Here is a 12,101-nt window from a genome sequence, read left to right as displayed (position 1 = left end):
TCCAAGTTTCCTCAATTTATGAAGGGTTATGGCAATCGTCTTTTCCAAAGTTATTTGACCATTTGACAGGTTATTATATGTGTGGTATCAAATCTGTGAACTTTCACTTTCTCTCTCTTGTACATCCTCTGTTGCCCATATTTTTCCATCTCTGTACCCAAGATGCTGCACATTACTACATCATATTAAATCCTGACAACCTGTCAATTTATCTGATTTTTTCCTATTTGTTAAGAGTCCTTGCTTGGTTTACCTATGGCACTGTTGTCTCGACTTCAGTGCCTCCATACTTCTGGATGCTAACGCTTAACCATAAACGATCAATGCCTAAAAACTTTGCTATCAACCAGTGCCCCCTAATCATACTTGTTTATTTTTTATTTTTTGTTTTTATTGTTTGTATGTATATACGTATGCAAGAGTACACCTGTTGGTGTAAGTGTCACATGTAGGAGGTATGTCTGTGTAAGTGGAGGCCAGAGGTCTACTACTTTAGGCGTTACTCCCCAGGAGCACACACACACGTTTTTTCAGATAGAGTTTCTCACTGTGATCAGGAAGTCACTGTGGGCTGGCCAGCCAGTGGGCCTCAGCAATCCACCTGTTTCTGCTTACCAGTGCTGGGATAAAAGCACTTAACACCATAAATGGTGGGAACGGAACCAGGGTGCTTATGCCTGTGTGATAAGTGCTTCATCAGCTGTGTCTGTGTTTATACTGTTTAACAGTCATTTGTAATCTGTAAACTGCCTCTGAGTGCATTTTCCCCTGTGAGCTCATACTTCTAGATGTCATGTCTGGATCATATGTTTTCAGTCTTTTCTAGATGTCCTTTGACCCATCCAGCCCTAAGTGATGCGCTCACCAGGCTGTGAGGACTGGGCTCCTCCTTGCGATAGGATTCAGATTTGTCCTCAAAAAAATTCTACTTGAGTTCATCTGTTTCCGCAAGGACATGATGCTGGGCAGCTGCTGCTGCAGCCATGTACTGATGACAGGCAGATCTCACAGAGTCGACGTCTTTAACTATGTAAAGTGGGTGAATCTACCTGGTAGATGTGTTCCCTGCGTACTGGTTCTGCGGTCTGTAGCTCCCCTTTTATATGGTGCCAACCCAATCAGCCTCCTTTCTATTTGTCCAAAGTGTTTGTCACTTCCCCACCTGAGCACTGCAGGGTTTTTTAAATCCTCCTTCAGTATACGTTTGCACAGATCTTTAAGTAACCTGGCCTGTAACATGATCACATGCCAGGTAATGATGATTATGTTAGAGAGGCCTGCTTCGCCCATGCCTTCCACACTTACTCATCCTGTAACTTTCATACAGGAATATATATTTCAGGCACTTCTTAGGCACTACTTTTCTTTCACTTACTGCTTCTTAGCTGGAATTCTCCATGCATAAACACCGTCACTAAGATAGTAAGGAGTTTGAAGGACAGACAAAAACAATAGTTACAGGAAGACAATGTTCAGTGTTTGCTCTATACATCAGTGCCCATGTGACTTCTTTTTGTTAATTAAAAAAAATCTCATGAGTGAACAGATTGACTCAAATGCCTACTCAAATCCTAGTCACCGTTTGAAGCCCAATAAATAACACATTTTCAAGAATCTTCTAGACAGATATTTTTCTGTTTTCTCACAGTATTTTAAATATTTTATCTTTCTTTGTTATAGTTGTCATGACTTCATTATTAGTTTAAAATATAGTGGAATTAGGGAATTTATTTGGCTTTAATATGTATTTCAGATTTCAAAACTTTACCAATACTGAAATTATATCAGTGAATTCAGAAATTAAAAAAAAATCAGTCATATGCTAAGACTGTTGACTGTTTTATTCAATTGTTTGTTGTGAAACACTTAAAACATACATAAAAGGATAATACTATTATGATAATATCAATGGGCTCACCATCAGCTTTAAAACACTGATAGTAAGACATTAATTCTTCATGTGGCTCTCCTACAGTCTTTTATCTTCCTTTCTCCTCAGTCCCAACCATGATCCTGAAGTTATTAGTGTCTTTATTATTGCTTCCTGTTTGTGTTGGCATGGATATTTTACATTATCTTCACACATGTCTGCCCTGCAGGTGTGAAGATGTATATAGATTAGGCAGTGTTATTTGGAATGTTTCTAATGGGCACTGGGCTCATTTTATACATTCTTTCTTCATTTATGTTTTCAGATAGTCTGTGCTGGTGCCTATAATGGTATAACTCTGTTGTGAGATCACTGTTTAATTGCTATGTAATATTCCTTTACAAAATGCTTTTTATATGTTCTTTGTGTATTTTCTTAGTGGAAAAGCATTTAATTTCCCCTTTTCACTTTTGGAAGTCATTAGTATAATAAACATTCTCAAACAATTTATTGGTAGCCTTGGAATACATTACAGAATTTCTAATATGAATTTCCACTTTGGAATGAAGGTGCTAATTATGATTAAGAACACGTGTACAGGATCCAAGGTTCAAATCCTTTTTTGGCCCTTACTAGCACTTCCAGGAAGCAATAACCACTAGCTGTTTTCTACTCTCAGTGTGCATGCCTTACCTCAGCCCTTGGCATCAAGCAGTCAAGCTGGCATTGGTCTTCTTGGCTCTACTGTGTCCTGCCAGAGCCAGTTCCCAGATGCTGCTTGCCTACTTTTGGAGCCAGAGACCAGCAGGTCTGTAGTTTCACGTAATAACCACTTTGCATTTTAGTTCCATTTCTAATCCACTGAGTGATTTAATTTTTCTTAAGCCTGAGCATTAGTCTTCTTTTTAAATATTTTATTTATCATTGTGTGAGTCTGGTGGTGGGGGGGGGGGCTGGGGAGGATGGGAAATATGAACTTCTTTTGCTCACCATAATCAGAAGTTGATAATACCTGGACGACCTTTTAAAATAAGCACACATTTTTAGACTTGTCTAATCATGGATTTTTCAAGCTGGAAGGCATTTTAAAGAAAAGGCCAATAACCTTACTTTATAGGTGAGGGAATTGAGGTCCCGAGAAACTAAGTGATTTACTGATGTCATGCCAGTAGTTGATGGTGGCAAGCCCAGACCAAAGCCCATGGGTCCCTTCTATTTTCCCTTTGCCACTACATCCACTGTCATAGTTTTCTTTATAAGCTAAGATTAAATGTAGCATTATATTTTTTAACAGGACCCAAAGAATGCACAGGAATTTAAGAAATTGGAAAAAAAAGATACCCCATGTTAAAACTAACATGAAATGTTTTCTTTGAGATACAAAATAATAATCCACTTGCCCCTATACTTAGTTGAATATCTTTTCATTAGAAGGCACAATGCCTTTCGCTCTGGGTTCCTGCCACATTCAGTTTCCTCAAACTTCTGAAACTTATTAGAATGGGCCCATCAATAATGTTGCAGATACTTCCAGCCGCCTGGAGGCTGGGCCTGAAAACGAACTGTGGTGAAGGAGTATAACTAGCATCAATAGTGATAGCCTATATTTCTACTGTCATGTAGAGATGGCTTATTAGGATTCCTGAACTTTTTAGGTCTTGAAATTTAGGTTCTGGTGCCATTAAAACCTTTGGAACTGTTTTATTCTATTTCTAGATCTTTTAGCTGTGCCTAAGCATCCGTATGCTGCTATGGAGAACTGGGGACTAAGTATTTTTGTGGAACAAAGAATCCTGCTGGATCCCAGTGTTTCATCTATTTCTTATTTGCTGGATGTCACCATGGTCATTGTTCATGAAATATGTCACCAGGTACGAGAAAAGGAACAGGTGTAAGTATAATGTGAAACTGTCTAGAATGTGGGGCGGCTTCAGATGTACGGATGACGATCTTGGCTCTCATCCTCGCACCCATGTTTTATACAAAGCACTGCACAGTTTCTCTGCATGGCATATCATTTTTCTCAGACGATAAGGTAAGCACACATACACAAACTGATGGTATCGAGTAAGCCACTGCCACTGGCTTTTCTTAAACTGTGTGACGGAGCGGCGGCTCCTTCAGAGCCTCTGTGTAGCTGCTGATCAGCCATGTTTCCATTTCTTTGATTATTAGTCTGTACATATGGCAAGTGCAGTGAGAGAAATGATATACTGCACTGTGGAGAGATGCAGCTGAATTTTGTGGATGTGTCAGAATTTTCTTTTGCCAAAATTGGTTTGTTATTCTTCTTTCCCCTCACGTAGACGCATAGGAAGTCTTTCACTAGCTCAGCTGTAGACGCTTTGTCCTCAAATGAATGATATATTTTTACTTGGCATAGTTAAAAATTCATACATGAATTGGACAACTTCATTGTGAAGCTGGGACAAAAATTAATTTCGTTTTGATTTTATGAACTTACTCATAGTAGTAAGTACTACTTACACATAGGAGTAGTGGAACGATACTTGGCCACACTTGTTTTGTTTTGTTTTTTTTTCATTTTATTTTTTTCTTATCAGTTACATTTTATTAACTCTGTATCCCAGCTGTGTCCCAATCCCTCATTCCCTCCCAATCCCACCCTCCCTCCCTCCTCTCCACCCTGCCCCTTTCCAAGTCCACTGATGGGGGGAACCTCCTCCCCATTCATCTGATCCTGTTTTATCAGGTATCTTCAGGACTGGCTGGGAAGCCCTCCTCTGTGGCCTAACAGGACTGCTCCTCCCTTGGTGGGTGGGGAGGCCAAAGAGCCAGTCATTGAGTTCCTGTTAGAAATAGTCCTTGTTCTCCTCACTATGGGAAACCAATTGGTTACTGAGCTACCACAGGCTACATCTGAGCAGAGGTTCTAGGTTATATCCATACATGGTCCTTGGTTGAATGTCAGTATCTGAAAAGACCCTGTGCCCAGATATATTTGGTCCCTGTGGAGCTTCTATCCTTTCCCCATCATACTAACTCCCCTTCTTTCATATGATTCCCTGTACTCTGCCAAAGGTTTGGTCATGAGTCTTTGTATCTGCTTTGAAAACACTGCTAGTTAGAGTCTTTCAGATGTGCTCAGTAGACTCTGTCATATGTTCAATGCACATCCCATCTGTCTTTCTAAACGAGGATTGATCATCTTACCCCATGTCCGTTCTCTTGATTATCTTTTTTAGGTGTATAGATTTCATTATGTTTATCATATCTTATAGGTCTATATAAGTGAGTATATACCGTGTTTGTCTTTCTCCTTCTGGGATATTTCACTCAGAATGATCTTTTCTGGATCCCACCATTTGCCTGCAAATTTCATGATTTCCTCCTTTTTGATTGCTGAGTAGTATTCCATTGTGTAAAAATACCACAATTTCTGTACCCATTCCTCCGTTGATGGATATCTGAGTTGTTTCCAGGTTCTGGCTATTACAAATAAAGCTGCTACAAACATGGTTGAGCAAGTATCCCTTTTGTGTACTTGAGCAAAGTTTGGGTATATACCTAGCAGTGGTATAGCTGGGTCTTGAGGAAGCACTATTTCTAATTGTCTTAGAAAGCGCCAGATAGATTTCCAGAGTGGTTGTACAAGTTTACATTCCCACCAGCAGTGGAGGAGGGTTCCCCTTTCTCCACAACCTCTCCAGCATGTGTTGTCATTTGAGTTTTTCATCTTGGCCATTCTGATGGCTGTAAGGTGAAATCTCAGGGTCGTTTTGATTTGCATTTCCCTAATGGCTAATGAGGTTGAGCATTTCTTTAAGTGTTTCTCTGCCATTCGATGTTCCTCTTTCGAGAATTCTCTGTTTAGCTCTGTCCCCCATTTTTTAATTGGATTACTTGGTTTGCTGCTTTTCAGCTTCTTTAGTTCTTTATATATACTGGATATTAGTCCTCTGTCAGATAAAGGGTTAGTGAAGATTCTTTCCCAATCTGTAGGCAGTCGTTTTGTTTTGATGACGTTGTCCTTTGCTTTACAGAAGCTTTTCAGTTTCATGAGGTTCCATTTATTGATTGTTGCTCTTAGAGCCTGAGCTGTTGGTGTTCTGTTCAGGAAGTTGTCTCCTGTGTCAATGAGTTTTAGGCTGTTCCCCACTTTTTCTTCTAACACATTTAGAGTATCTGGTTTTATGTTGAGGTCTTTGATCCACTTGGACTTTAGTTTTGTGCAGGGTGATAGATATGGATCTATTTTCATTTTTCTGCATGTAGACATCCAGTTGGACCAGCACCATTTGTTGAAGATGTTGTCTTTTTTTCATTGAATGTTTTTTTTGGCCACCCTTAAATTAAATCTTGAAATTAGTGAAAAAAAAATAATTGGAAAGTAATGCGTGATGTAATTGCTATGAACTTTAGGTGCCACATTTATACTTTAAACTAAAAAAAAAAAAAATCTTCGTGTAGTACACTGTGACTTTATATACTTTTAATTCCAAATGCCTTTAGAATCCAGAAATCCTGAAAAAAGAGTCATGTGAAAAATGCTGATAGTGGAAAAAAGGTGAGCAGTTTAATGTTTATGAGTGAACTTGGTTTAATGAGGTCTACACTGAGTGACTGCTTGCCTGAATATCTCTTCCTCTTGGGTGAACCATTGAGAGAGTTGTACCCTCGTGCTCACCAAACCAGACATGTTTCTGACCTCAGGTCACAGAGAAGCCAGTGCAGGCATCACTAGGGTCCTTCAGTGCTAGAGTGCTTTCCCCCTTGACTTAAAATTCAGAGGCAAATGTAATTTTGGGGGGGATATTCTCCTAAGTGGTGTTAGATGTGTGGTTCTGTTGAGAGGAGGCACGGTGATAGTTCTGAAACTGTTGAGTTTATGAACTGCTCTGCACATCCCACATCCCCTATTATGTGTTAATATCCTCTGGTATCTCAGTAATAGAGGCCACTTACCATGAAGAAGTGAAACAGCAGCTATGAGAAACATCTGTCGGGACTTTGATTGTGATTATCATATCTGATTTCTCTATTATCCTCCACGCCTGTATGTTCTCACAGTTAGGAAGACAGGTTGTCAATCTGTAAGAGAAATGTGTATTTTGGATATAGTTAAAAAAAAAAAAACAAACATTCAAAATAGAGGCTGCATGACCATTGTCTTATTTGGAGTTATCTTTTTTTTTTTTATCTGAATTAAAGATTCCTTAAAGAAATGATACTTTATCACGTCATCGTTAACATTGAAATTCTTGGTCAGGTCCCCAAACTATCCTTGTGATGACTCTTGATGTTGTGTATGATCTAGTATGTCTTTATCTGTTAATACTGTCTTATTCTTCCTTCCACCTGGTTAATCAGAATCCAGCTTTCCGTATCTTCTGTTTCTCAAGGAACATATTTCCACACAGAGTCTTTACATCGTGGCTTACTCACATTTGCTGTCTGCCAAAAATCTTCTTGCCCAAGGCTACCTCATGGCTGGCTCCTTATTGTTAAAAGTTTCAGCATAGTTGTCATCTGTCTAGGGAATGAATTTGCTGGTACAATCACAAGCAGTCCCATCTCCATCCTTCCACTACTTTGTAAAGATTTGAATTTATGCTGTTCATTGCTATTTTAACAATTGTTTACCATGTATAATAAATGTCACCAGTTCGAGAATAGACATTATCTACGTTTTTTTCATCTAATTTCAAGTCTTCTTGAATGTTTATAGCTTGTATTTTTGATAAAAAGATAAAGGTTTCAGAAAAGTGTATTGTTATGTAATCAAAACACCAATTAAAACTTTTACATAAGCCATATAAGATTTTATTGGCTTTATTCCTATTTATCATGAGAATTTATCTTGGAAGAACTTCAGAGCCTTTGGTTGGTTTCTTTAGTCAGTGCGGACTCTGAATTGCCTCTGTCTCAGAGAGAGATGCTTTATTATCCCACAATGAGATCCTCACTACCTCTCTAGGCAGCACTTCTGGACCATCAGCTAAACAAAGTCTTTCGCATCTTCAGCAGACACTAGCTACTCCTAATATCTATTCAATCATCCCAGTCTGTCCTTGTAATGTCACAAGAATCAGATAGTCTTTTCTTTTTCTATATAATAGGCCTTCCGATATCTGAAGACAGTTGTCACACGCTTTATTTCCTGGGTCGTTTATTTGCCAACTTCAGTATTCACTGACACTGGATTCCTTGACTGTTACTTTGTTCTTCACTGAGCACATTCATAACATACGAGTGTTATCCAAGGAGTCATGCATGTTACTCACCACCCACAGCCTTGCCATAACAGATTTTCAGATCACAAAATTGATTTGGGAATGACTTCCAGTTATGATAATCACAGTTTAGTCCATTTGATTTTAGATAAAATCATTCTGAAATAGATGCTAATTTGTTTTGTTTTATCTGATTGCATTCGTTTTGTCCCTGCAGTGGTTTGGTGACCTTGTGACTCCGGTATGGTGGGAAGATGTGTGGTTGAAGGAAGGGTTTGCTCACTACTTTGAATTTGTGGGTACAGACTACCTCTACCCTGCCTGGAACATGGTAAGACCGCTTTCTCCAATTGTATGGAATTTCCCAGGGAAAGGTTGAGATGCTGTGCACTGAGCTTATGTCAAGATTAAAGGTGCCTGAAAACACAAACCAAAGCATGAAAGATGTCTTCTGCAAATAAAGAAAAACAAACCAGAACTTAAGTGTTAGAATTTCAGAAATTAGCTTTTCTTAAAAGAAATTGAATAAAATCTGACTGGGTATATATTGCCTTCTAAGTGTCACAACTTATCTAAATGGAAACATTTTAGATTGCAAAGTTTTATAATATAAATAAATTATCTTCTAAAATAGAGAAGTTTACTGTAATTAATACGTGATATTTTAAGTACAGAATATTTCAAAAAATAAAGAAAAGTGAGAAGACAATATTGCTTCTAAGATATGAAACATACAGATGATGTATTATAAGGTATAATTTCTACCCATAGATGTATTTTAGGATTAGGTAACCTTATAAGATATCAGTAACTTCACTTATAGCATTCTACATGCTATGTGCATGCTTTAGACATGTTCTGAACTATGAACTCAGAGTAGGACTCTTTAAAAAACAAAACAAGCTGTGGTGTTTTATTTTTTAATTTAATTTAATTTTAACCACAGGTCATTCACTTGTATCCCAGCCATAGTCCCCTTCCTTTTTCCTTCCCAATCCCACCCTCCCTCCCTCATCTCCTCCCTGCCCTCTTCCAGGTCCATTGATTGGGGAGGCCCTCCTCCCCTTCCATCTGACCCTAGCCTATCAGGTATCTTCAGGACTGGCTGCAATGTTCTTATCAGTGGCTTAGCAAGGCTGCTCCTCCCTCGGGGGGTTGGGGAGGAGGGTGAGATCAATGAGCCTGTCACTGAGTTCATGTAAGAAATAATCCTTGTCTCCCATACTATGAAACACACTTGGATACTGAGCTACCATGGGCTACATCCGAGCAGGGGGTTTAGGTTATATCCATGCATGGTCCTTTGTTGGAGAAACAGTCTCATAGAAGACCCCTGTGCCCTGATATACTTGGTCCTTGTGGAGCTTCTGTACCCTCTACATCATACTAACTCCCCTTCTTTTATATGATTCCCTGCACTCTGTGGAAGTGTTATATAATGTTTGGTGTTGAGTCTCAGTATCTGCTTTGATACATTGCTAGGTAGAGTACCTACACCCTAGCTAGTAGGGCATTTCAGATGCCCTCTGCGGTAGGCTCCTGTCCTGTAACTTGTTTTCTCCTACTTCCAATGACTAGCCCCTTTGTCTTTCTAGGTGAAGATTGATCATCTTACCCCTGGTCCTTTCTTGTTTATCTTCTTTAGGTGTATAGATTTTAGTATGTTTATGCTGTCTTATAGGTGTAGTACTAACTTATAAGTGAGTATATACCATGTGTGTCTTTCTGTTCCTGGGATACCTCACTCAGGATGATCTTTTCTAGATACCACCATTTGCCTGCAAATTTCATGATTTCCTTATTTTTAATTACCGAGTGGTATCCATTGTGCAAAAGTACCACAATTTCTGTATCCATTCTTCCGTTGATGAACATCTGGGTTGTTTCCAGGTTCTGGATATTACAAATAAAGCTGCTACAAACATGGTTGAGCAAATGTCCTTGTGTACTTGAGCATCTTTTGTATATATGCCGAGGAGTGGTATAACTGGATCTTGAGGAAACAATATTCTTGATTGTCTGAGAAAGCGCCAGATTGATTTCCAAAGTGGTTGTACAAGTTTACATTCCCACCAGCAATGGATGAGGGTCCCCCTTTCTCCACAACCTCTCCAGCATGTGTTGTCATGAGTTTTTGATCTTAGCCATTCTGATGGGTGTAAGGTGAAATCTCAGTCATTTTGATTTGCATCTCTCTGATGGCTAAGGATGTTGAGCATTTCTTTAAGTTTTTCTCTGCCATTCTATATTCTTCTACAGAGAATTCTCTATTTGGCTCCGTACCCCATTTTTAATTGGATTGCTTGATTTATTGCCTTTTAAGTTCTTTAGTTCTTTATATATTCTGGATAGCATCCTCTGTCAAATTTAGGGTTGGTGAAGATCCTTTCCCAGTCTGCAGACTGTCATTTTGTTCTGACAACAGTGTCATTTGCTTTACAGAAGCTTTTCAGTTTCATGAGGTCCCTTTATTGATTGTTGCTCTTAGAACCTGTGCTGTTGGTGTTTTATTCAGGAAGTTGTATCCTGTGCCAATGAGTTCTAGGCTATTCCCCACTTTTTCTTCTACCAATTTAGTGTATCTGGTTTTATATTGAGGTCATTGATCCACTTGGACTTTAGTTTTGTGCAGAGTGAAAAGAATGGATCTATTTTTATTTTTCTTCATGAAGACATCCAGTTGGAGCAGCACCGTTTATTGAAGATACTGTCTTTTTTCCATTGAATGGTTTTGGCTTCTTGGTCCAAAATCAAGTATTCATAGGTGTGTGGGTTTATTTCTGGGTCTTTTATTCAGTTCCATTGATCCTCCTTTCTGTTTCTATGCTAATAACATGTGGTTTTTATTACTATAGCTCTGTGGTACAACTTGAGATCGGGGATGGAGATACCTCCAGATGATTTATTGTTGTACAGGATCATTTTGGAAATTCTGGGTTTTTTGTTTCTCCATATGAAGCTGAGAATTTTTCTTTCAAGGTCTGTAAAGAATTGTATTGGTATTTTGATGGGAATTGCATTGAATCTGTAGATTGATTTTGGCAGGATGGCTATTTTCACTATGTTAATCCAACTGATCCATGAGCATAGGAGATCTTTCTATCTTCAATTTCTTTTTTCAGAGACTATAAGTTTTTTTCAAACAGGTTTTCACCTGCTTGGTTAGAATCTCCCCAAGGTACTTTATGTTATTAGTGGCTATTGTGAAGGGTGTTGTTCTTCTGATTTTTTTCTCAGCCCTTTTGTCTTGATTATACAGGAGGTCTTCTGATTTTTTCGAGTTGATTTTGTATCCAGCCACTTTGCTGAAGGTGTTTATCAGGTGAAGGAGTTCTCTTGTTAAATTTTTGGGGTCACTCATGTATACTATCATTTCATCTGCGAATAGTGAAACTTTGACCTCTTCCTTTCTGATTTGTATCCCCTTGATCTCCTTTATTTGTCTTATTTCTTTAGCTAGGTCTTCAAGTACTATGTTGAAGGAATATGGAAAAAATGAACAGTCTTGCCTTGTCCCTGATTTCAGTGGGATTGATTTAAGTTTCTCTCCATTGAGTTTGATGTTGGCTATAAGCTTGCTATATATTGCCCTACTATGTTTAGGTATGTGCCTTGTATCCCTGATCTCTCCATGACTTTAAATATGAATGGATTTTGGACAAGGTCAAATGCTTTTTCAGCATCTAAGGAGATGATCATGTGGTTTTTCTACTTTAGTTTGTTTATATGGTGGATCACGTTGATGTATTTCTTTATATTGAACCACCCTTGCATGCCTGGGTTGAAACCTACATGATCATGGTGGATGAAATTTTTTGTGTGCTCTTAGATTCAGGTTTGCAAGTATTTTATGGAGTATTTTTGCATCAATGTTCATAAGAGAGATAGGTCTGTAGTTCTCTTTTTTTGTTGGGTCTTTGTGTGGTTTAGGTATCAAGGTGACTTTGGCTTCATAGAATGAGTTTGGTAATGTTCCTTCCGCTTCTCTTTTGTGGAATAATTTGAAGAGAATTGGAGTTACTACTTTTTTGAAGATC

General features: G+C 38.5%; 1 protein-coding gene across 1 annotated transcript in view; it reads left to right on the top strand.

Annotated features, from left to right (window-relative positions):
* The window catches only part of Trhde (thyrotropin releasing hormone degrading enzyme), a 481,130-nt gene that overhangs the window by 240,690 nt on the left and 228,339 nt on the right, over window positions 1–12,101 (top strand). Inside the window, exons 4-5 of the mRNA XM_055626014.1 lie at window positions 3,587–3,741; window positions 8,282–8,395. Coding sequence (XP_055481989.1) covers window positions 3,587–3,741; window positions 8,282–8,395 — 269 coding nt within the window. The remainder of the gene's footprint in view (window positions 1–3,586; window positions 3,742–8,281; window positions 8,396–12,101) is intronic.

This window comes from Psammomys obesus, unplaced genomic scaffold (assembly GCF_907164565.1).
Source record: "Psammomys obesus unplaced genomic scaffold, mPsaObe1.curated_primary_1811, whole genome shotgun sequence".
In the NCBI taxonomy this organism is placed as follows: domain Eukaryota; kingdom Metazoa; phylum Chordata; class Mammalia; order Rodentia; family Muridae; genus Psammomys; species Psammomys obesus.
The sequence above is the reverse complement of the archived record's forward strand: the minus strand, read 5'-3'. Positions and strand labels throughout refer to the sequence as shown.